At 34.1% G+C, this 26137-nt stretch overlaps 1 protein-coding gene across 1 annotated transcript in view; it reads right to left on the bottom strand.

Moving 5' to 3' along the window:
• The window catches only part of mdn1 (midasin AAA ATPase 1), a 79428-nt gene extending 55625 nt beyond the window's left edge, over positions 1–23803 (bottom strand). Inside the window, exons 1-26 of the mRNA XM_073816605.1 lie at positions 23708–23803; positions 21808–22034; positions 19618–19842; positions 19404–19511; positions 19128–19320; positions 16330–16539; positions 16078–16209; positions 15208–15311; positions 14337–14451; positions 14079–14254; positions 12335–12416; positions 11734–11829; positions 10678–10790; positions 10230–10378; positions 8284–8344; positions 8001–8212; positions 7803–7906; positions 7572–7716; positions 6254–6350; positions 5622–5735; positions 4297–4444; positions 2641–2748; positions 2409–2560; positions 1271–1449; positions 752–960; positions 440–586 (exon numbers count right to left, since the gene is read on the bottom strand). Coding sequence (XP_073672706.1) covers positions 440–586; positions 752–960; positions 1271–1449; positions 2409–2560; positions 2641–2748; positions 4297–4444; positions 5622–5735; positions 6254–6350; positions 7572–7716; positions 7803–7906; positions 8001–8212; positions 8284–8344; positions 10230–10378; positions 10678–10790; positions 11734–11829; positions 12335–12416; positions 14079–14254; positions 14337–14451; positions 15208–15311; positions 16078–16209; positions 16330–16539; positions 19128–19320; positions 19404–19511; positions 19618–19842; positions 21808–22034; positions 23708–23803 — 3702 coding nt within the window. The remainder of the gene's footprint in view (positions 1–439; positions 587–751; positions 961–1270; positions 1450–2408; positions 2561–2640; positions 2749–4296; positions 4445–5621; positions 5736–6253; positions 6351–7571; positions 7717–7802; positions 7907–8000; positions 8213–8283; positions 8345–10229; positions 10379–10677; positions 10791–11733; positions 11830–12334; positions 12417–14078; positions 14255–14336; positions 14452–15207; positions 15312–16077; positions 16210–16329; positions 16540–19127; positions 19321–19403; positions 19512–19617; positions 19843–21807; positions 22035–23707) is intronic.
• Between the last annotated feature and the right edge of the window lie 2334 nt (positions 23804–26137).

Here is a 26137-nt window from a genome sequence, read left to right as displayed (position 1 = left end):
TAGTTCAATAAACTAGAAGTTTAAATCAAGCAACATTTTAGACACAATATTGACTATTCTTGATCAATTCCATTGCTTAAAATAGTTCCATTCCCAAATGCGGATTAAACCCACAGCACATGCTATAAAAAGTTCACTCCATTCTCTGTGAACTGAGCCGTTCTGAGGCGCGGAAAACACCGGATCACGAGCTGATCACCTGATAAAGGGATTAAGCCCTTTTGTGCTTTCGGTTTTAGTTTGTTTGACAGATACTGTGCCAAATGGCCCAAAACACAACTTCAAAGACCTTCTATGTTAGAATATTTCGAAATCTGCACTGTTTGTCGTTTATCATGTGACCATGATAAAATTGAGAGTTTTGCTATCGTGATACCACGATATTGATAATATTGTTGCATCCCTATTATGCACTGATGAAACAAAATGAGATGCGCACCTGCAGGTCCTGCATGACTTTGATGAGTTTGGAGCAGTAGGATGGGGGTAAACTGCAGCGCTGATGCAGAATGTTCTCAAGCTCTGCACTGGGCAGCTCATCAAAATGCAGCTCCACAAAACGGTTCCTAAACGCTCGAGACAGAACCTATGCAAAATGAAAGACACAGGATGTTTAATGTTGAGCATTAATATTCATGAGCCCTTCCTGAGCAGTAATATCACAACAAGCACTAATTAGTTCCCCCATTATTGTTGCAGATTGGAGTTTACAAAAGGTCATGTGGTAGTTTTAAAAATCTATTGAAGAGACCTTTCTGCCCCCGTAAAGCCCAGGAGGATTCTGGGTGGCAAAGAGCATGAATCTGGGGTGGGCTTTGACCACTTCCTGTGTCTCAGCGATGAAGAGCTCCCGGTTGTCATCCAGCAATCTATTCAGAGCCTCGAGGACATCAGTGGGGGCAAGGTTCAATTCATCTAGAATGATCCAATAACCTTTTCGCATGGCATCGATCAGCACGCCTTCATGGGGGAAAAAAACATATGTTGTTCACATGAAAACATGTCACAGACATGAGGGCAATCGAACACTGAACTATACATTAAGAGAGACAACAATCTCATTTACCATCTGACATGGCAGCAAACGCTTAAAATTCATAATATCATTAACTTAAGGTTTTCAATTGTTTTAGCCTCCATTTTCATGTATTTACATAATTTCTTTGCATTAAAAAATATCATTTTAATTGTTGCATTATTATTTAGGCATTATAACAGATTCATATGCTTGTATATTTCAATGCTAATGTTTGCACCAAAGGTTCAGTACCTTCTTTGAAGACAAGTTTGCCTTGCTCATCAGAGGAGTAACAGCCGATGTACTCCTGGATATCAGTGTGCTCATGGTTATTGATTCGCACACACTGGTTTCCTGTGGCACCTGAGAGCCATTTTATCAGACTCGTCTTTCCTACAGATGTTTCCCCCTGAATGAGCACCGGATGGATCCTAATCACAGAAACAACACACAAAAAATGAACAAGAAGTTAAAAAGTACACAATTTATTTAAAATAGAAATCTTTTCTAACAATATAAGCCTTTACTAATCACTTTTTATCAATTTAAAACATCCTTGCTGAATAAAATGATTCATTTCTTTCAAAGAACTTTGAACAGTTTTATTGTTACAAAAAACTTCTATTTTGAATAAATGCTGTTATTTTAAATGTCATCAAAAATCCTGAAAAATGTATCATAGGTTCCAAAAAAAATTAAGCAGCAGAACTGTTTCCAACATTGATAATAAATCAGTATATTAGAATGATTTCTGAAGGATCATGTGACACTGAATACTGGAGTAATTATGCTGAAAATTAAACTTTGCATCACAGGAATGCATTCTAATTTAAAGTATATTAAAATAGAAAACAGCTTTTATAAATTGCAATAATATTTCAGAATTGTACTGCTTTTTCTGTATTTCTAATTAAATAAACACAGCCTTGATGAGCAGAAGAGCCTTCTTTAAAAAAAAAAAAACATTACAAATCTTACAGATCCCAAAAACTGTAGAGTGAGTAAATACTATATTTAAAAAAATGATGTGCAATATATAAACATAAAAGTGTGGGGTTTCTCAGATTTCACTATAAAGAGGTACAGAAAAAGTCTGATGTAAAAAAAATTGATGCCCAAAAAGTCCTGAAGTCACCTCTATATTATAGATAGAGAAATCAATTAAACACTAGATCTGAACTGTCCCAGACAAATGGTACCAAAACAGAAGAACGAATCGGTCGATATTATCATTACAACCCAAAGAACTAAAAGTGAATCACATCTTTTAGAAGAGTTACAGACCCTCCCACAGATGATTAGAGAGACGCTGCATATGTCATATGTATCGACAGTGGGATTGATCTACAGAAAGTCACAGGGGACATATATTAGTGGTGGGTTTTCCTACCCAGCGGCCACGACCCGTGCCAGATCTTTCAGGTTGAGCTTGACGGAGGGTGTGAGGATGTAACTGTGGTCTACAGTAGGCTCCCTGTCACCCCGACTCAGCCAGTACTCCTCTATCTGCACACACACGCGGCCCTTTGGCTTTGGGATCGGCTGAAGAGAGAGCACAGGATTATTTTCAAACAAAGCACATTGTGGATCAAAGTGTCCAACTGTAGCTCTAAAATAATTACCTGTTTCAGACATTTGACATTTCCTCCTAGTATGTACTGACACACCAGTTTCTGCACAACGGGGTGAGAGCTGCGATCCAGCTGAGTCAGAAAACTCAGACAGAAACCCTGCAGAAGATATTAAACCTCTACATGAATATGCTTCACTTGGTGTTTTTATTATCTTTACACAAAGCAGACGCAACACACTTTTTATGTCCAACACAAAAAAATATCATATCGTTGGTTTAAAACTTGCTGCAGTAACTATAACTAGATAAAAAAAAGTTTGTCAAGAAAACGTTTTAGTTGGCTTGAAAAAGCTGGACCTGAAAGTTTGAAAAAGTTTGAAAAGTTTAAGAAGTTTTAGGTTTTCATTCTGAAATAATTTGAAGTTTAAAGTAGTTTTAAAAGGTTAAAGTTAGAATATTTCGCAATACAGTCTGTCAGGATAGATAGATTAGACAGACAGAGAGATAGAAAATAACTTTTTATATTAAAAAGAGACAAGGAAGTCCTCCCCAGGTTTAAAAAGTAATGCAAAAGTAGTGTAACTTTCCATAAAAAGTAACTAAGTGATGTAATTAGTTACTTTTTTAGGGAGTAACGCAATATTGCAATGCATTACTTTTAAACGTAACTTTTGCCAATATACCCCTGCTACTTATGACTGGTTTTGTGGTCGAATGTCACATATGGAGTAGACAGATACTGATATCAGTAAACAAACAAACTCCATAATACAGTGTACTGTTAAGACTGGTCGAGTAGTTCAATCCTGTATAATGCCAGTGGGACTTTGACATCCAATCTACACTGTATGAGAGCGGCGTGTTGTGACGTAACAAAACTAGATTGCTTCCATTATAATCAATCAAGCTGTCTAGATTATCACAAGCTGCAGTAAAGACTGCATTACGCATTATTCATAGCAGGACAACACAGCTGGTTTGTTTCATTAAGCTGCTCAATTCTACTGTAGTATGGAGCTAATAGTATGACAAAACTATTTAAATTTGAAAATTGTGTAAACTTTAATTGACAATCATTTAACAAAACTGAATATTATGTGACATTTAACATAGATCTGAATTAGATTTTTTTTCTTGAATAATGAACATTTGATATTTAACACAATTGAATTTTTTTGCCATTTTTTTTTAAATGGACGTGTATCTTCAAACAGCGGATTTTTGGTTTTGAATGGTTCGACTTAAAAAATATCAAGTTTTTAAAAATACAACTTCTTCAAGTTAAAGCTCTATTTTTAAAAAACTGGATATTTGCAGTCTAAGAATTAAGAACCAAAAAATATGCAAAATATTGTCTATTAAAAAATTCAATTGTGTTAAATTTCAAATGTTCAATATTCAAGTAAAAAATCATATTCAGAACTGTTAAATGTTCAGTTTTATTAATTGACACTTGTCAAAAATTTTAATTTACATAATTAAAATTCAAATAGTTTTGTCATATTATGCTCTATACTGTAGGCACCGTACATCCATACCCAGGTAAAGTCAAGTTCATGTGTCTTTACATGAACAGAAAAATGTTCATATATCAATATGGCAACATGTAACACATCCTTACTGCAACATACACATCTCACTATGTGTTTGACTCTCAAAATATTAAAAATTCAGGCAGAATTGATGAGGACGACAAATATATTACCTCATAGAGGGAGCGTTGAATGTTGTAGCAGGGGTCAGAGGCCACGTACTTCAGAGCTCGGCACAAAGTACGCAAGCTGTAGTGAGGCTTGTGACCAGTACCATCAACTAAACGAGTGTTAGCCTCCTTACGAACAGCCAAATAAAAACTGGGGAAAAGCAGGGAATATTTTGTTAGAAGAATCAATTCAGAGGAACATCACAACTGTCTTTTCAGTATAGCACCTTAGCAAAGGTTGCAAAAAAGGGATAAACTCTCTATGTTGCATTTTTTACAATGCTTGGGATAAAAAGCATATTTTGTGACCCAGGACCACAAAACCAGTCACAAGGGTCAAATTTTTTGAAATTGGGATTTCATCTAAAAGCTGAATAAATAAGCTTTCCGTTTATGTATGGTAAGGATAGGACAATATTTGTGACCCTGGACCACAAAACCAGTCTTAAGTCGCTGGGGTATATTTGTAGCAATAGCCAAAAATATATTGTATGGGTCAAAATTATTGATTTTTCTTTTATGCCAAAAATCAGTAGGAAATTAAGTAAAGATCATGTTCCATGAAGATTTTTTGTAAAATTCCTACTATAAATATATCAAAATGTAATTTTTGATTAGTAATATGCATTGTTAAGAACCTAATTTGAAGAACTTTAAAGGTGATTTTCTCAGCATTTAGATTTTTTTGCACCCTCAGATTCCAGATTTTCAAATAGATGTATCTCGGCCAAATATTGTCCTATCCTAACAAACCATATATCAATAGAACGCTTATTTGTTTAGCTTTCATATGATGTATACATCTCAGTTTTGTAAAATTTAACCTTATGACTGGTTTTGTGGTCCAGGGTCACATTTGTCTGAGATATAACTATTTGAAAATCTGCAATCTGAGGGTGCAAAAAATCTAAATATTGAGAAAAATGCTTTTAAAGTTGTCCAAATTAAGTTCTTAGAAATTCAGATTTGATGTATTTACATTAGGGAATTTACTAAATATCTTCATTGAACATGATCTTTACTTAATTTCCCAATGATTTTTGACATAAGAAAATAATCTTGACCCATTCAATGTATTTTTGGCTATTCCTACATATATATCCGAGCTACTGAGGACTGGTTTTGTGGTCCAGGGTCACATTTGTTAAGTAAAAACAAGGCATGTGTCACACCTAACATCTGAAACATCCTTAATATTATCAAGAAATGCTGATTTGCACTAGTGATCTTCTATATACTATGGATCAAAATGCAAGAAGCTGTGTTTCAGTAAAGAAAATTCAGTTTGCTGTTATATGTATGGCGAAGGAGAACTACTGTGCACAAACCTGATGACTCCATGGATGATGCTTCTGTTCAGGTTAAGGCCTTTGAGGTAGTCCGAGACCAGGATTCGTAAATCGCTCTCAGTCTCCAGCTCCTCCACATACAACTCCGTAAATCTGATACATAAACACAAATACATCAACTTTATATAAACACATACATTGTTCCCAGAAATGATTTGAATGCTTAAAGGAATAGTTCACCCAAAAATGAAAATTCTGTTATTAATTACTCACCCTCATGTCTTTCCAAATGCAACCAAATACACATTCAAGGTCCAGAAAGGCAGTAAGGACATTGTTAACATGCCCATGTGACTGTCAATTCAACCGTAATGTTATGAAACAATGAGAATAAATTTTTTTGTGCAAAGAAAACAAAAATAAGGACTTTTTAGCAATGTCTTCTCTTCCCTGTCAGTCTTTGAGTTCAGAGTTTATTAAAAATACCTTAATTTGAGTTCTGAAGATGAATAAAGTTCTTATGGGTTTGGAATGACATGAGGGTGAGTAATTAATGACAGAATTGTCCTTTTTTGGGGCACTATGCCTTTAAGAATGTATATATTTCAGTGTATTACATATGACTTCTTCAAACAAATATGATATTTATTAGGAGTCCAAGCCCATCTCACCTGTTTCTAATGCCCAGTGGCAGGTTCCTCTTGCCTACATCAGTGGCTGGATTCATGCAGGCAAACAGTCGGAAGTCTGGATGACGAACCAAAGGCTCTACATAAAATAAAAAGAATAAAAAAATAAAAAAAAAAACTGTAAATGACCTCTAAATAAAATTAAACACTTAGTTACTAATCAACTCCTTAACATTTGGTAAAGTACAGTAGCATAAAGCACACTTGAAATTTTCTAATGTACATTGCCATTCAAAAATTGTACAACTCTCAATTAATTATGACAAAAAATGTTTGCCGACAAGCTTTTTTTCCATGACTAAGACGAGACGAAGACAAGATGAAAATAAGTTAAATAAATGAAAAGTAGGACTATATCAACATGCAATTTTGCTGACGAAAAAAGACAAAACTAAAATGTATTCAAAAAATAAAAACTTTACCAAAAACGTCTCTATATTTCATCAAAGAAAAGGAGACAAAATGTTATTGTGGGCTGCTTTCCATGTCTAAATTACGCAAGCTTTCATGTGTGGTTGCCAGATAACAAGTGTTCAAATCCCCGAATCAGAGCAACAACGATTATAATTTTGAGCAAAAATAATTTTTATCAGTTTAACCACTATACAGCATGACAAAATTATTTCATTGACCAAAACCTGTTCATACATTTCATTTAATTAAACTTGACTAAACAAAAACAGGACAAGGTTGACTGAATATGATAACTAAAATTTACATTCGACTAAGACTAAATATATAAAAAAATGAATTAATTAACTAAAGGTTAATTAATAATAATCTATTGCTAAAATGTCAAGTTTTCAAATACTTCAGGTTTTCTTTGACTAAAACTAGACAAAAAAAAATTGAGATTTTTAGTCAACTTAATCTTGACTAAAACTAAACCGGATAAGGAACTAAATATAATAAAAACAAGGACATTTAACACAGGACTTGGACTTAGACTAAGACTAAAATTGAAAATAGCTGACAAAATTAACACTACTCTCAATTCATCAAAGAATACTGAAAAATATAGCATGGTATCATGGCTTCCATACATAAAAATTCAGTCTTAGTGAGCATGAGATTTCTATTAAAAACTTACTGATCATACAGACTGTAAACTTTTGAATAGCAGTGTACAACAGTTTTTTGAACCCATAAACTAAACCAGTTTCCCAATCAATGACACAATTAGCTGAATTTTCTCTCTCTAATGCATTTTATCCAAAGTGTTTCAGAAATACCCTTACTAAAGTCACCCTGAAGAAGTAGCTTAAGGAACGATCTATTAGACACATTTTTTCCCACTCACCAGTATCGCCTCGATCCAGCAGCACCAGTGACCCGGCACTGCCCTCCAGCAATCCACTCAGACACTCCAGCGTCTCTGCAGCAGCCAGATTAATCTCATCCAGCAGGATCCATTCACCTTTCTTCACAGCCTGGGCTAAAGTCCCCTGTGCAGATACACAGTCAGTCAAAACACACAGGAGATAACAAGAGAAAGAAGGAAGAGATTTAGACAAGAAGGGTAGACAATTACCTCAACAAACGCAAAGACCAAAGCGGATTCACAGGCCCGAATCTGTTCCTGCGTCTGACTGAGTTTGAGAGCCAAAGCCTCCCACTGCTCCTGCAGCAAGGCAGCTATGAGTAAGACACACAAAAAAAAAGATCATGTAGGTCAATCTCAATGTCTGAAAATATAAGTAATGTAGTTGATTTAAACCTGTAGCATTACCATTGGGTTTGTCATGTAGTTCCTTGGTTAGTGCTGATTTGCAGACATGGTCCATGAGCTTCAGAAGGTCCTCCCAGCGTTTGCCTCTGAAGCAGGTTTGGACATGACCCAGGAAGGTCAAGTTCTGTTTCCGTGAGTATGTCTGAGAAAAGAGGTCCTCAAAGGCCTCCCGCAGGGGCAACAGGATGAGCTTTTGGTCCACTGGTTTATACCTTCAATCAGAACAGAACAAGGTCAGCAGCTTCCACCACATTTGTACTGTCCATACTTGTTGTCTACTTACCCTCCTAGTAAGTCGGCTGTGTCACTCTGTTGGTTCATGTTGACCACTCTGAGTTTGTGTCCTGTAAGAGTGCATTCGAACAGAGCAGGAAGTGAACAATGATGCATAGCATTAAACCCAATCGCTCAGTTTAGTTCAGGTGTGTTACTTGCAAAGCTGGGTGGATTACTTACAAATAGTAATCCGTTACTGATTCCAAATTACATGATTCAATTGTAAGGTAAATACAAACAAGTGAAAATACAAAGCGTAAGAAAACATTTTACAAGGTTTGTATGTAAAGGTTTCCCAAACCTTTGTGAAGTAACTGCAGGGAGTTTATGAGTTTAATGAAATCTAATAATAATTAAATCATAAAATGTTCAATTAAAATAAATAATTAATATCAATTAAAAAAACTTAAAAAAATAAATTTTTGATTTGTTTTTAACTGAATGTCATGTGACCATAACCATCCAGTAGAATCTGATTTAGCTACTGTAAAACTAGGATGGAATGTGACCTGTCTCAGAATCTGGTTTAGTTACTATAAACCTGGGTTTAGGTTTGCCTTTCTTATCTAGATCAGATTTTGCTTTATATTCTGTAAATCTGTGGTTCTTGGGTGCTTCTGATCTGGATTAGAATCTGATTTAGTAACTGTAAAGCTCGAATGGAATTTGATCAGTATCAAAATCCGGTTTAGTTAGTATAAACCTGGGTTTAGGTTTGCCTTCTTACCTGGATCAGAATTTGCTTTAGATTCTGTAAATCAATGGTTAATTGTGTGATTCTGATCTGGATTAGAATCTGATTTAGTAACTGTAAAGCTCGAATGGAATTTGATCAGTATCAAAATCCGGTTTAGTTAGTATAAACCTGGGTTTAGGTTTGCCTTTCTTACCTGGATCAGAATTTGCTTTAGATTCTGTAAATCAATGGTTAATTGTGTGATTCTGATCTGGATTAGAATCTGATTTAGTAACTGTAAAGCTTGAATAGAATTTGATCAGTATCAAACTCTGGTTTAGTTAGTATAAACCTGGATTTAGATTTGCCTTCTTATCTGGATCAGAATTTGCATTTAGATTCCGTAAATCTATGGTTTATTGTGTGATTCTGATCTGGATTAGAATCTGATTTAGTAACTGTAAAGCTTGAATGGAATTTGATCAGTATCAAAATCTGGTTTAGTTAGTATAAACCTGGGTTTAGGTTTGCCTTTCTTACCTGGATCAGAATTTGCTTTAGATTCTGTAAATCAATGGTTAATTGTGTGCTTCTGATCTGGATTAGAATCTGATTTAGTTACTGAAAAGCTTGAATAGAATTTGATCAGTATCAAAATCCGGTTTAGTTAGTATAAACCTGGATTTAGGTTTGCCTTCTTATCTGGATCAGAATTTGCATTTAGATTCCGTAAATCTATGGTTTATTGTGTGATTCTAATCTGGATTAGAATCTGATTTAGTTACTAAAAAGCTTGAATAGAATTTGATCAGTATCAAAATCCGGTTTAGTTAGTATAAACCTGGGTTTAGATTTGCCTTCTTATTCGGCAAAAGCTCAAATGTAGTTTGATCTGGATCAAAATCTGATCCGGATCAAAATCTGCTTCGGTTACTATAAACATAGAGGACAGGAGAACCAATGAACATGCAAATGTGATAATTATTAAAATATTTGTTTTAGAAAACTGAGTGTTTCTGAGTGTATATAAGCAGTAGACTATTTTGGAAAGGAAGACTTAAAAGATAAAAAAGAGGAATTAGAGAGACTCAACAAATTATGAATAATTTATTGCTATTGTGTAAATAATATGTAATCATGTAACTCATAAAAAAGTAACTGTAGTCTGATTACAAGTATTTTAAAAAGTAATTTACTCTAATTACAAGCGCTTAATTTTTGTAATCTGATTCCGTAGTCCTGATTACATGTATTAGTTACTACCCAGCTCTGGTTACCTGTCATTTCTGCAAGGTACTGCACAGTAGAGGTCTTTCCTGTGCCCGTCTCCCCAACCAACAAAACAGGTTCCCCTTTAGTGACACACACCGAGAGCTGCTCCAAAAGTACGGAGGATGGCCGTGTGGCAGCAAATGTTTGTCTGCCTCTGTGGGGCAAATACACATCAAACATGTAGGCTTCAATATTCATCATTATCAATATACTAAATCAATGTGTTCATATGCATCACAACCTCTTGGTATGCTCAAGGCTGTTGTATTCCCTGTCTTAAACAGCACAGTTAACAATCAATCCTATACTGACTCAATTTCTCAGCAGGGGTGCCATCCACAAAGGGGTCAATGTTGGCACAGCCAGACTGGCAGTTACATCACTTGTAACAGAGTAGATTGAAAAGGGCTGAATGGGGTTGGGTAAGGTTACGCTCTGATAATGCAGACTCACATGCTCAGCCGCACCGCATCGGTCTGTTTGCGGAGTAACATCGCACGACCCACCGCCACCTCCAGCTCCGTCACATTGATTCCGGGCAGGTACATCTGGCAAAAGTGCTGGGCCTGAAACATCACATTGACAGCATTAGAGAAGACCATGTTTCTATATAGAGAGCTAAGGGTAGTAACTGATAAATGTTATCAGGATTATGTAATCAGTTTCAAAAAATCAAGTACTTGTAATTAGAGTAAGTTACATTATAAGAAGCATGTCAACTACTAATGAACACATTGATTTTAATTTGAATTAACACTCTGTAGTTTTTTTTTTTTTAATCATGTATTGTTATGTCTTTGAAAGGCTTTTGCATGTTCATTGGTTCTCTGACATTGGTTACGGTCGCATGAAACAAATATTGAAAAATAAAAATGATTGATTTTAAAATAAATTATTTATTTTAATTGAAATTTTTATGTTGATGATGATTTTTGAAATAACTATTAGTCTTTTTATAAAACATATAAACTCCCTCCAGTTGCTTTACAAACATCAGTTTTGGAAAACCTACTCTTACTCTTTGTATTTTTACATTATTATGGTGCAAGATTATCCCATTTAAAACAATGTGATAAACAGTGAGTTAGGTCAAAAGTAATATGATTATATCACCTAAAATGTGTAATGTAATGAATTACTTTACTAACTACAATTTTTATCATGCAATTTGAAATCAGTAACGGAATACAATTTGTAAGTAATCTACCCAGCTCTATTTATATATTATGGAGAAATATATTAGGGTGCTTTTCAGCCATTACTGTAATTTTGTACACTTTTTGACCAAAAGTCAAGGAAACTTTTACTCTACATAAGCTCTCACAACAAGCAATATCCGAGTGACTGAATTATTTAGAGCATCACAATACTAGAGTTTTCCATGCATGAAAATCACAAATATAATTGAAAAAATTCAGAGGGAATTGTATAACTCTCAGTTATCTCCAGTTTTCCATGGTTATGCAAAAGTGTGTGTTAGTAAAGAGATAATCCATTGCAGAGTCCCACCTTCTCTTTGGATATGTTGATTTTGCTGCCAATGATCTCTGCCATCTTGAGTCTGCTCTCGGATTTGGAGAGCATGGCAGTGAAGCAGTCCAGAGCCTGAAGGTAAAAACAACATTTATCTTATAAAAGCACAGCATTTTCAGTATTAGTGTTCTCGTTTCTCAGCATTTAAAAAAAAAAAATTACATATTCTATAAATTGTTAACCCTATAATGTGATCCAACAGGCAAAACAGAAAATATTTTTGATGAGATTTTTGTCTTAAAATATCTAAAGGGTCTTAAATTAAGATACATTTACTTGATAAGCAAAATGGCATTATATATTTATATAAAATAAATTAAGTGCAGTTTGCTTAAGATATGTAAAATGATCTGCTAGTGGGGTATGTAAAACACATGTTTTAAGGACAGTTTACTTCCCGCACTGGCAGATAGGAAAAAAACTAAATAAATTAAGCGCATTAAATATCTTATGCCATTTTGCTTATCTATTAAATGTATATTAATTTAAGAATTTTTAGATATTTTGACTAGAAACAAGACAAAAATACTAATTAAGAAAAGCCTTTTTTTTGGTTTTAGTGAATACAGCCACTTACCTCTAGAAACACATTCTGTGCTGTGGAAGCACAAGCGCTGTCAAAATTTAAACAGATTCTCTCGCACCATTTCAGCAAGTCCCTGTTTAAAATATAAATAAATAAATTTACTACCACGCATTTGACATCAAAACATGGATGCAAAGAAAGTAACTCAATAATTTATATTTAATCAGATCATTTATAACCAGAAAGATTAAAAATCAATACATACATACATAAGTTCATATATATTCAAACATTTGCTTTAACATTTTTTTCTTGGAAAGAAATTAATAATTTTTTTGATCAAAGAGGACTAAAAGACTTCCACATTCTTACAAAACATTTCTATTTCAAATGAACACTGTTCAAACCTTGAAACAAAGTACACGGCCAAAAATATTAAGCAGCACAAATGTCTTAATAATAATAATAAATATTTGTTAAGCAGCATATAAGAATGATTTATAAAAGATCATGTGATAATAAGACTGAAGTAATTGCTGCTAAAACTCCATTTCAAAATATATTAAAATAGAAAACTACTTTAAAGTAATTAAAAAACTCAATTAGTGTAATTGTAATGTTATTTGAAATCACAGTCGCCAAAACATTGTAAGGAGGCATGACCGTAAGCAGACTGGCTGCTCAAATTGTTTTTCACCCAGGGTCTCTACAAAGTAGGGGAATTGAGCGAGGAAGTGGAAGTGTATTGATCAGTAACAGCAGGGTCTCCACACTACTGAACATATTCATGGCTACCAACTATCAAGTATTGAAAATTTTAAAAATGACTTGCGACCCTGGACCACAAAACCAGTCATGAGGGTCTGAAAGCTGAATATGATTTTCATTGATCTATGGTTTGTTAAGACCATGGTTTGTTGAGATACAAATTCAAGAATCTGAGGGTGCAAAAAAATCTAAAAATTAAGAAAATCGCCTTTAAAGTTAAGTTCTTAGCAATGCATATTAACTAATTAAAAATGAAGTTTGCATATATTTATGCTAGGAAATTTACAAAGTATCTTCATGGAACGTGATCATTACTTAATACCCTAGTGATTTTGGCATAAAAAAAAAATCGGTCATTTTGACCCATACAATGTATTTTTGGCTATTGCTACAAATATATACCCATCTTACTTAAAACTGGTTTTGTGCTTCAGGGACACATATTACAAACAAATACTGTTCAATTTGCCAAACCACACAATGCTTTGAATATTACAAAGTACACAAAAAAATACAAGTATGACACTCTATGTCAGTGTGTGGTGTCTATTATACAAAACTAGTTACATAAACGATTTGCCCTGGCCTGAATCTCACACTGTGTTTCTGGCTGGGGTTCCACAGTGGGTACAGAGAGATCGATGTGCCATTGACTGCAGCAGCGTCCAGTGGAAAGCTAATGAACAGCCTGAGGCCCGAATACACAACGGATACACAGACTGATTTATCACAACTCTAATGCAACACTGGAGTAAGGGTTTTATTGTAGCGTCATTGCTTTAGTTGAGCTGTTTGTTACATGGTAAGGCCCTAAACAACACTCATCGTTTATTGATAAGTCTAGAGTGTCATTTCTCAATGCAGAGATATTCATAAATGCCCACAGGCATTTGAAAGAAACTGCATAAACTGCACAAATACAACCTGTAGCGGACACATTTAAATCAGTATATTAGGAGTGTGCAATATGACGATATTTTATGTTTAATAATGTTTGAATATTTTCCCATCTAATGAAAAGTGTTACCTAAGTGAGAGGCCTCTGCCCTCCAGTGATGTGATGTGCTCATCTGATATGTTTTGGGCTGCACTAGGACCCTGCAGACTGGAGCTGGATTGATGTTTGTCTCCTGTTAGCTGGCAGTATATGTCTAAAAGACGCTCTACCACCACTGTCAGGTTAGGGTACTTCTTCATTAGGATCTGAAAAGAGCAACAAAATGTAAGATTAAAAATGTTATCAGGATCTACACAAAATCAATTTCAGTGTTTGAGGACAGCTTGCCTGTTTAAGTTCCTCTCGGCTCATGTTGCCGATCTGCAGTTTACTCCAGTATTTGTCCAGAAGTGCAGCGTGAGAACTCTGTGGTCGATGCCAGGCTCCTCCGCTGTAAAATGTCCTAAAAATAATGGATTATAAAAAAATTATTAAGCTGACATAACAAATTTAGTTTAGGATATCTGCATATTGAAGACTGGACTAATAGCTGCTGAATGTTCAACTTTGGCATCACAGGAATAAATTATATTTAAAAATATATTTGGGTTAGTTGAACATGAATGTGAAAGGACCCTTGCTGTCTATGGAGGCTCAGAAAGCTCTTGGATTTCAATCAGTTTTGTAAAATTGAGATTTACACATAATCTGAAAGCTGAATAAATAAGGTTATATATATAGGACAAAATTAAACTCAATATTGAAAATCTAGAATCTGAAGGTGCAAAATAAATGAAAATATTGAGGGAATCGTCTTTAGAGTTGTTCAAAATAAAGTTCTCAGCAATGCATATTACTAATTAAAAATCAAGTTTAGATATATTTACGGTAGGCAATTCACAAAATATCTTCATGGAACATGATCTTTACTTAATGTCCTAATGATTTTTGGCATAAAAGAAAAATCGATCATTTTGACCCATATATTGCATTTTTGGCTATTGCTACAAATATACCTGTGCTATTTAACAGCTACTTTAGTGGTCCAGGGTCACATATTACAAACAAATACTGGAAATATCTTCATTTGTGTTCCGAAGACAAACAAAGGTCTAATGGGTTTGGAACAAACAGTCATTTTGAATTGTAATAATTTCACAATATTAATATTTTACTGCATTTTTTATCAAATGATTGCAGCCTTGCAAAAAGATCTCACCTTCGTGTTGCAAAAAACTGGAATGATGGAGCCATCTGTATACAGTCCTCACGTCCTGGAATCGTCAATTTCTTGTTCTCCATGAGAGGAAGCAGAACCGATATCTATAAAAAAAATCAACAATAAGAGCATAATTAAATGTAGCTATCTTCTAAATTATACCATTTACTATCGGACCAAATCATTTATCAAAATATTAAACAGCTTTATTTATATTTCTTTACATGTATGGTTTCTTAGGATTGGAAAATATTTGGCCGAGATACAACTATTTGAAAATCTGGAATCAGAGGGTGCAAAAAAAAAAAAATTACTATTACTAATCAAAAATGAAATTTTAATTATATTTATGGTAAGAAATTGACAAAATATCTTCATGAAACATGATCTTTACTTAACATCCTAATAATTTTCGGCATTAAAAGACAAATGGATAATTTTGACCCATACAATGTATTTTTGGCTATTGCTACAAATATACCTGTGCTACTTAAGACTAGTTTTGTGGTCCAGAGTCAAATTTATATTTACTTAAATCAAAATACAATGACATTTTTGTTTATATAATAAAAAAGTATAATTTGTTTTTCTGTCAATTCTTATAATTCTATTTAACTGTGCACTATTGCAAGCTCATGTAGAGTGTACAGTAAATGCATGCAGAAGTGAAAAAAACATATGCTATATTTTTTTTAAACTGCATCAAATGTACTGTAAATACAATAAAAATACAAACACAGTTTTAATAAATGCAAATCTGCAACAACTCAGTAACAAAAAAAGTCTTTACCCGTGCTTTTTAGATTTAGTGATAAGAGAAACATTTCTAAAAAAGACTGTTTTCCATGGTTTTGAGCATTTGCCACCCACCACGTCCAAGGGAGCATGATCAATGTCCTCCAGCAGAATCCAATAACCTTTTGAGACTGCCTGGGTCAGTGATCCTGGCTGCCATACAAACTTTCCAGGAATATCAGTGCAGCGGTACATACCCAGCAACATCTACAGAAAACAGAGGCATGAAAAATGTATATGTGTAAAACAGCACAGAAACTAAAAATATGGTAGAACTATGAGCTGGAAAGAATACTAGAATAATTCAAGCACTCAGTCAAATCTCACCTTACTGTCGGTCTGATCTCCAAGCTGAACTTTAAGGATGTCAGGGGCTTTAATGTGCCCAGTGACCGCAGCAAGATATTCAACAAGAGCTGTTTTTCCGCATCCAATTGGCCCTTCTAAAAGAATGGGTTTCTGGGATGCCACAGCCATGGCGAGTCGCCGGAGATTTTGACAGGTTGAATCCACCAACACCAAGCTGCTTAAACTTGTCTGAGAATAACACATGTTTCAGTGACATTACAATACATGCACATTCTCCTATTACACAATAATAGAGGTACTGGAAAAAAATGTAATCAGCTTTAAATCTATGGTTATGGTAATACTTTATTTTAAAGAACAATTCTCACTAATTTCTAGCATGCATAATACCAGAATATTGACTTCTTATTAGTACTTATAGACCAATTTAGAGTAGATGTCACAGTTACATCACTTGCAGCTGCACGCACATAGTGGTTGCAGAAAAACACTGGTAACAAGTGGAGGTAAACAGGTAAAAAATACATAGAATAAGAGAAAAAAAAACTGTTGTGCCTTTTGATGTCGGAATCAGAATGCAAAGCATTTTTATAGAATACTGTAATCAAAGATGCCATTTGAAGCTAAACGAAGACATTTAAACAGACATACTATGGATGAAAACAGATATGATTACTCTACTTTTAAAGCATAAATTTGATTTATACAATAATATTCACATATGCAACTAATAAGTGATTTTCCAATTTTATATTTCGATTTAACTCAAAAATAGTTTTCTGCCACCAGATAGGCTTCGCCCATAAAAAACGTCATCCATCTTTCAGATCTGTAAGACTATCCCACTATATAACATCAATTTCGTTGAATAACAGTGTTTTACCACTAGATAACAAGCTCTTGTAATAAGTGGAGATTTTAAAAATGACATCTAATCAATAAAATTTATATTCTTTTTAAAACTAACTATTTTGTAGCGTATCCGTATAATTCTCTAGGCGTAAAGGCTATCTCTCCCGGGTTTTCTGCAACCAAGATGAGTGCGCATCCCGAATGTTTACAAACCTTTAACTGGTCTATAAAGCACATATTAATGTCTTCTGCATGACCATTTTTATAGATCCCTTAATCTACGCCAAACCAAACATTACTACATTTCCAAAATAAAAATCTCCTGATAATTCACTCACCCTAATGTGATCCCAGATGTTCATGTCTGTCATCTTTAGTTGCAAAGAGATCAAGTTTTTTGAGGAAACAATTCAGGATTTTTCTCCATATAGTGGACTTCAATGCTTAACGGATTAAAGGATAAAAATGCAGTTTCAGTGCAGCTTCAAAGGGCTCTAAACAGCCAAGGAATAAGGGTCTTATCTAACAAGAGGATCAGTTATTTTTTTTTAATTACATTTCATATAATTTTTTAACCTCAAATGCTTGTCTTGTCTAGCTCCGATTCATAACAGTTAGGGGTATGTTGAAAAACTTTATTATTTTAAGAAAATGACTGATCATTTTTTCATTTCGCTACATAAGACCCTTATTCCTCGACTGGGATTGTTTAGAGCCCTTTGAAGCTGCACTAAAACTGCATTATAACCTTTAATCTGTTGAGCACCATTCAAGTCCACAAAATGGAGAAAAATCCTAGAATGTTTTCCTTAAAAAACGTACTTTCTTTGCGAGAGTGAGAATTGGTCCTTATAATAAAGTGTGACCACAGTTACATTTTATTACACTCTTAAAAATAAAGGTGCTTCACGATGCCATAGAAAAAGCTTTTTTTGTCTAAATGGTTCCATAAAGCACCTTTAACATCTGAAGAACCAAAAAGGTTCTTTGTGGTGAAAGAAGGTTCTTCAGATTATAAAAAGGTAAGAAAGAGATGGTACTTTAATGAACCTTTAACTAAATGGTTCTTTGTGGAACCAAAAATGGTTCTTCTATGGCACAGCTGTGAAGAACCTTTTAAGCACAGTGTTGTTTTTGACAACCATCTTAGATTTAGTCTTAGTCTTTTGGACTAAAATGCTTATTAGTTTTAGTAAAATTTTAGTCACTTCTATATGTGATAGTTTTAGTCCAATTTTAGTCGACGAAAAGTCAAAAAGGTTTTAGTCTAGTTTTAGTCAAAAAAAAAGGGGGAAAAGTAGTCTTTTAACAAATTAATGTAGATCAGTAAGTATTTTGCTGTTGGGTAGTGTCACTTATAAGTTGTGAAAATAGCAGATTTACAGTTCAACACAATGTGAGCTTCCGGATCGACTATTTTCACCAATAATTACAATAATGAAGGAATGGTTTTAGACATAAAAGACATATATTTGAAATAATGTGCAAACTGCCGCCATCATGGTTAATCGTCTGTCTGTCTGAGTGACAACAATGTGACGTGTTGAGCACGTTGTGCGCTGCACGCCAGGTGGTGGGAGTAACCAAACAAGGATAGAATGCTAAAACGCTTGCCATACAAGTATGGCAAATAGTATTTAATGCTAAAACGGCTTGCCATAGCGGCAGATACTTTTTAGGTTGTAATTGGCATGCACAATAAGCAGAAATGTCATGCATTTTAAACGTCTGACGGACAACCCACTAACATTTTCGTCTATTCTCGTCTCGTCAACGAAAACTCACACACGTCTCGTCATGTTTTAGTCATCAACGAGCCATTTTTATCTCGTCATCGACTCGTTATAGTCATGAAAAAAAAGTTGCGTCAACGAAACGAAAACAACACTGTTTAAGCACCTTTATTTTTAAGAGTGTAGGTTATTTTCTAAGCTTAATATCCTGTTTTTGGATGTCTGTCTTGCCTGTTCATCCTGTCGAGGGGCACGTCGAGGCAGAATCACCCCACAAACCACAGTAACACTCCGCGTCAGGTCCTCTGTCACCACTTGACCACGGGTGACTTTATTTACCCTCTCTTTCCGCCACACTGCTGAGCCCTGATTGGCCAAAACCAGAGCTTTTTCTACCTCCAGCTGCTGTGTCTCCTCAAGTGACCTACAAACCATATCATCATTTGTTTGAGCGTTAAATCTATTGACTAACTTCTGAACAATTAGAGCAATTAAAATAAAACTTACTTCATTTTCAGATGCAGAATCTCTTCACTCGAAAGGACCTTCCTCAGAAATATTGTTTTCTGGTTATCCGTCATGTGCGACACCAGGGCAAGGCACTGGGCTGTGTAGCTTAGAAAAAACACAGCAAAAAGAAATTAAGCAAAAACACAGATGTTATGGATATTATGAAAATTCTGGTGAATTTCTGGCAGTCTGATCTAGAAATTGGCAATACCTTCTGACCATGACGTCACTGGTGAGAAGCTGAGAAACACAGGCACTCCAGTCCCACAAGACACGAAACTTCTCACAATCACTTTGGAGGAAGCGGAGGGTGGCCCCCATAAGGTCCCGTAATTTCATCCGTCTGGGCCCATACTGGATGGAAGCAGCTTCTTCGCTGGTGAAGAACAGCCTCTGAAATACTGGGGGAGAGCTACAGAAATACCTTGCTGCAAACCTGTGAAAAAACCCCAAAAACAATTCAAATCATGACATTCAGGATATTTGCTCTAAAGTGGTAATAACATAATCTGTGTTAGGGTTCCAACACTTCTAGACTAACTTCCATCCAGTGTTGTTTTCGTCAACGATGACGATGACGAAATCATTTCGTTGACGCCACTTTTTTCCATGACGATAACGAGACGTTGACGAGATAAAATTGGCTCGTTGATGACTAAAACATGACGAGACGTGTGTGAGTTTTCGTTGACGAGACGAGAATAGACGAAAATGTTAGTGGGTGGTCCGTCAGGCGTTTAAAATGCATGACATTTCTGCTTATTGTGCATGCCAATTAAAACCGAAAACGTATCTGCCGCTATGGCAAGCCGTTTTAGCATTAAATACTCTTTGCCATACTACTATGGCAAGCTGTTTTAGCATTCCATCCTTGTTTGTCTTTTATGTTTTAAAACATTCCTTCATTATTGTAATTATTGTTCAAAAATAGTCGATCCGGAAGCTCACATTGTGTTGAACTATAGATCTGCTATTTTCAGAACTTATAAGTGACACTACCCAACAGCAAAATACTTACTGACCTACATTAATTTCTTAAAAGACTACTTTTCCCCCTTTTTTTTGACTAAAACTAGACTAAAACCTTTTTGACTGTTCGTCGACTAAAACTAGACTAAAACCTTCTTGACTTTTTGTCGACTAAAATTGGACTAAAACTATCACATATAGAAGTGACTAAAATTTGACTAAAACTAATAACCATTTTAGTCCAAAAGACTAAGACTAAGACTAAATCTAAGGTGGTTGTCAAAAACAACACTGCTTCCATCACCTTTAAATTTGATTTATGTTTTTAAAATAATCAAATTCAGACCAATTTGTCAATTAATCATTCAGACTAAACACTAAATTGATTCCCTTCCATGTATATTTCCAATTTTTTCACCATAGCATAAATTAAATAGCCAATATTTGATTTTTACAGTTTTGTCTGTAGAAAAAATCTATTACAAAACAACAATATAACAATATTAATTTTTATTTAACACTGAACATTTTTAACATTTTAGTAGACGTCATAGCCCACCAACAAAGCACAATTTTAAAAATTAAATTTAGTAAAATAATATTCTTTAGCCATTTTTAAGACCCCCTTTTTGAATCAGGCATGTGTTTTTAATGTACAAATGAATGCATTGCCTTGCTGAATGTTAGAATAATTGTATTAATAGAGCTGTTGTAATTATTGTTGATGACTCTACAGAACATCAGTGAAATTACAATGCTAACATTTATGAATGCTGACTTTTATTTTGGCAGAAACACGCAAGACGACCTCAGTACTACTTTTTGCTGACAGCAGCAGATTCATGAACGATTCTCATCACGCAGAATTTCCTCGCGCTTTGGGCTTTGAACCCTGGCTGAGGAGCTCATGCAGCGCTGTCAGAATAAATACAATTAGTGCATGTATTAGACAACATAACGTTCTGTAGTTTATTTACTAATGGTTTAAGGCCATTTCGCGATTTCAGTCATCAAACAGTAACCAGCAACAACCAGCCCTTTCTCTTCTCATGGAAGACATGCGATGCGATACTAAACAGTCTCTCGCTGTCAGTGCTTGTAATGATTTTTGCGTCTTTCTCAGACAGTTTTAAATGCTTCCACACTGCCCACATGTTTGATCACGTCATGTCATTGTTCGGTATAATTTATTCGCCCTTTTCGCTTGTTATTATAATTTCGGTTGCCGAACACTCGGTGCATCCCTAACAAATACACACAAGAACAATATCCAGCCAATGAAACATTTTAAAGTATTGCTTAATAAATTCACAACAAAAACTGTATTAAATACATTTCCCAAGTTACATATAACTGATATTTCTCTGTTTTCCAAGACTATGGGAAACCTCTTGCAAATATGTTTTACATGCATTCCTGAATGGTTACTTACGCTTGAGCATCTGGACTGATGTTGAGAAGTTTGCTTAGAGCCACACACAAGCGCTCATGGAGGTCATGATTCAGCCTGACGTCTGCTTTGATCCTCTCAGCGTTCCTCTCCAACAGGTCCAGGATCAGTGGTCGTAAGTGACGCGCAATGAGGAGAGTGTATTCCTTCTCCAACAGAAGCTGTGCAAGACTTTCCAGTATACACTGTCTGTCCTGTTGACTCCATATCTACAAAGGAAAAAAATAATGCAAGTCAAGAAATGGCAAATCCAGTGTTATGCGTGTGACATTTTGCGTTATGGATGTGACACATAAATGCTTAGAGAATGTATCTGTTCCTAATATAACAGAACCATCTGTTTATATTTTAACAACCCCTTGATGACCGAGTTTAAACATCAGATAAATATTAGTCTATCCATGAGTTTTCTATCATGCGTAATGGATGTGACAAAAAAGGACACCGTTTTTGAGAGACTACATACTTGTAGGATTTCTGCTAATTAAAATGCACAAACCAGACACAATAACACCCAACAATAAAGAAGCGAGGCTCTTCACAGAACATATAATTGTTACTTTATTTTTTTTTTACAAGCCTGACAACAGCACTTACCAGACTACGGAAAATCTAATAAAAATAAATAAATAAATAAATGCTTTAGACATCACATGGGATGTTTTACCTTTGGTCAAATATTTTTTCCATGATAAGGTTGACTTTTGCATGGAAATAACCATAAATAATCAAATATGTGACCCTGGACCACAAAACCAGTCTTACGTCGCTGGGGTATATTTGTAGCAATAGCCAAAAATACATAGTATGGGTCAAAATTATTGATTTTTCTTTTATGTCAAAAATCATTAGGAAATTAAGTAAAGATCATGTTACATTAAGATTTTTTGTAAAATTCCTACTGTAAACCTATCAAAATGTAATTTTTGAATAGTAATATGCATTGTTAAGAACTTAATTTGGACAACTTTAAAGGTGATTTTCTCAGTATTTTGATTTTTTTGCACCCTTAGATTCCAGATTTTCAAATAGTTATATCTCGGCCAAATATTGTCCTATCCTAACAAACCATACATCAATAGAAAACTTATTTAGTGAGCTTTCATATGATGTATATATCTCACTTTTGTAAAATTTAACCTTATGACTGGTTTTGTGGTCCAGGGTCACATATAATAAGAATAATAATAATCTAAAGATATCCTGCTGAAGGATTTTTTTTTTTTTTTTTACCATTACGGTCAATTCATGTATTTGAATTTGGATATTAGATCTTAGTTTTTCTTATTGAAATAATGCCCAATAATAATATTATTAATAATTAAAATGATATGTTAGACTATTAGCAATCATCATAACTCTATTGAAACACTGTGCTACAAAATCTCAACTAACTTTTGTTGAAATCCTATTCTAAAGTCTCATATGGATACTTTTGGACAGGTTCCAAAAGAAGGTAGATATTCAAACATACTTTTTGAGCTAGTTTATGGTCACACTAGTTTTGGTAAATATTAAACATGACTATAAAAGTAATCAGAGTTGATTTTATATTAAACACTGCATATCTGCCAAAATAATAACTAAATACAGCATGTTTCATCAACCCAAACTACAGAAACTATGTTGCAAAAGGACCAAAAATAACCAATGAGGCTCAAAACAAGACTGGATTGCCAAATAGACTATTATGCAGAACACTTCTTATTAAAATGAATGAATTTGAATTATTATCTCTGTAATAACCAATGAGCAGCATGTGTAGGCTACTACAGAAACGTGGTACAGCTTGGTGTGACACACACGTTGTACAATACATGTGCTAAACAGATGAAAACCTCTTATAACGGTCTTGTAAAGTGCTCAGATCATGCTGTCTTACCTGTTTTGCGAGATACTTGCTGAGTTCGTTCTGACTTTTATCGATATGTCTTGAGATTGCTCCTAGAGATGTCAGGCTCAACTCCAGGTTTTCCATTCTATCATTTGTCGTGAATATAAGGATTTCCGACGATGCCTCTGCGGCTGGTAAAGGCTTTAATATCCCAAGTATTCTACGTGATGGGAACCATAAGATTCATCACTCGCTTGGTTGTCTAGTTGTATCACAACACAGCGAGCACATTCCCGTCAGTATTAAAATCCCTGTCCACATGTGAGTAAATGAAAAGCACTTCCGGGTCATTCGGCTGTGTCGCGGAGCGCACGCTCCCTGTGCTGCAAGCATACTGTTGTGATGTTTTTGTGAAAGATTTTGTAATAAACGCTTAAATATGTTTTATATGTTGTTATTTTAGACTGCACTATTCATTGTGTTTGTGTCACAGCTGTATTTAATTCCCTTCGCTCATCAAAACGTGTATATATTTGTATCGTATTTTGATCAACTCACAGCTGTGTAGCCTTATTATTCACATTTATGTGGTCCAAAATAATATTTGTCAATGAGTTAAGTGTATGTAATGTTTTAAATATAGGCATAACACAAGTTTGGTAGGTTCTCGAGTTAGATTTAAGCTTTAAAATAGTTGCAATCTGTATAAATATTAGTGCTGTCAAACGATTAATCGCGATTAATCACATCCAAAATAAAAGTTGTTGTTTACATAATATATGTGTGTGTACTGTGTATATTTAATATGTATATATAAATACACACATATGCATGGATGTATTTAAGAAAAATATGTTATGTTTATATATTAAATATATTTATATATAATATTAATTATTGAATAAAAATGTATTTCAAAATAAATATGGAAAATATTCTCAAAATATATACTGTATGCGTGTGTATTTATATATACATACATACTAAATATACACAGTACACACAAATATATTATATAAACAATAACTTTTATTTTGGATGTGATTAATCGCGATTAATCGTTTGACAGCACTAATAAATATATGTGTAAATAATAGATGAGGCATGCACTGTGAAAAATGCTTTTCTTACTTAGATTTTTTGTCTTGTTTCCAGCAAAAATATCTAAAAATTCTTAAATCAAGAAGGATTTTCAAGACGGGTAAAAATAATTGTCTTCAGTAAAAATAAGTCAAAATTAAGTGCGTTTTTGCTTGAAACAAGCAAAATAATCTGCCAGTGGGGTAAGAAAAATCAAGATTTTTTTTTGCTTACCCCATTGGCAATTATTTTGCTTATTCTAAGCAAAAACTCACTTATTTTGATTTTTTTTTGCTGAAAACAGGAAAATAATTTTTACTTGTCTAGAAAATCCTTCCTGATTTAATAGTTTTTAGATATTTTGGCTGGAAACAAGACAAAAATCCTGAGTAAGAAAAGCATTTTTTGCAGTGTGCTTTCCAATATTCTGTCAATTTTTTTGACTGCTACACCATTTTTAGGAATACTATACATTGCTAGACTAAAAAAGTAACAAAAATAGACTGAAAAGTAAAAGTAAAAAAAAAAAACATGAATAAACGACATACACATACATAAAATACAATAAACACAGCATATCAGTTTTGAAAAACTGAACAACTGACAATTGCATTATAGCATACAAGTACCAAATATGGGCTATTTGTATTTAAAATAAGAAATATGTGAACAATTGCTTATTTAGCTAAAAAATATATTTTTTTTAATTGTTTTTGTATTCAATCTTAAATGCTATTTTTTACATTTAAAAGATGTTTGTATATAATACACAAAGTGCCGGCATTTTACATTATGTCAACCAAAATCCAAAAGTATTTAAGAAAAAGTAGATTAAAAAACATAAGAACTTGAGGGCTAGAAATTTAACCATCAATTACAGTATAGAAATACAAATTAAAGCTATTGCAAAATGAAAGATTTATTTTCTAAAAATTAAATAGTGTTTAGATCATTTCTAAATTATTTTAAAAAACAATAAAATGCGATTTGTTGTTGGTAAATTTACATTTGCGAATATAAAACTTACAATAAAAAAGAACAACTTAAATGCTAATGTTAATGACATTCTTTTAGAAAAGGAGAGACCGCGGGAAAATGATGTCACTTCCTGTTTGGCGAATGTGTATGGTGGAAGGTTGGCGCGGAGCTGGTGGAAGTATGCTAGAGGAAATTTTCAAATCGCTGTCTACAAGAAAATTGGAAATTGTTATTTAAGTACAAATGTGATTATACGCTGGCATTAGCATGGCTGTCAGATCCTGAAGCCCGTTCTGTAGTGTTTGGCTCATCTTATAGTTTTATATCCGGCTGTTGTCGTTAGCTCACCACTGGAGATACAGGTATTGTTCATAAACTTTCATTTGATTTCACTTTGTGATTTTGCTATAACTGTAATGT

This window comes from Garra rufa, chromosome 13 (assembly GCF_049309525.1).
Source record: "Garra rufa chromosome 13, GarRuf1.0, whole genome shotgun sequence".
NCBI classification, from domain to species: Eukaryota; Metazoa; Chordata; class Actinopteri; order Cypriniformes; family Cyprinidae; genus Garra; species Garra rufa.
Note: the sequence above shows the minus strand (reverse complement) of the source record. Positions and strands in the feature narration are given on the sequence as shown.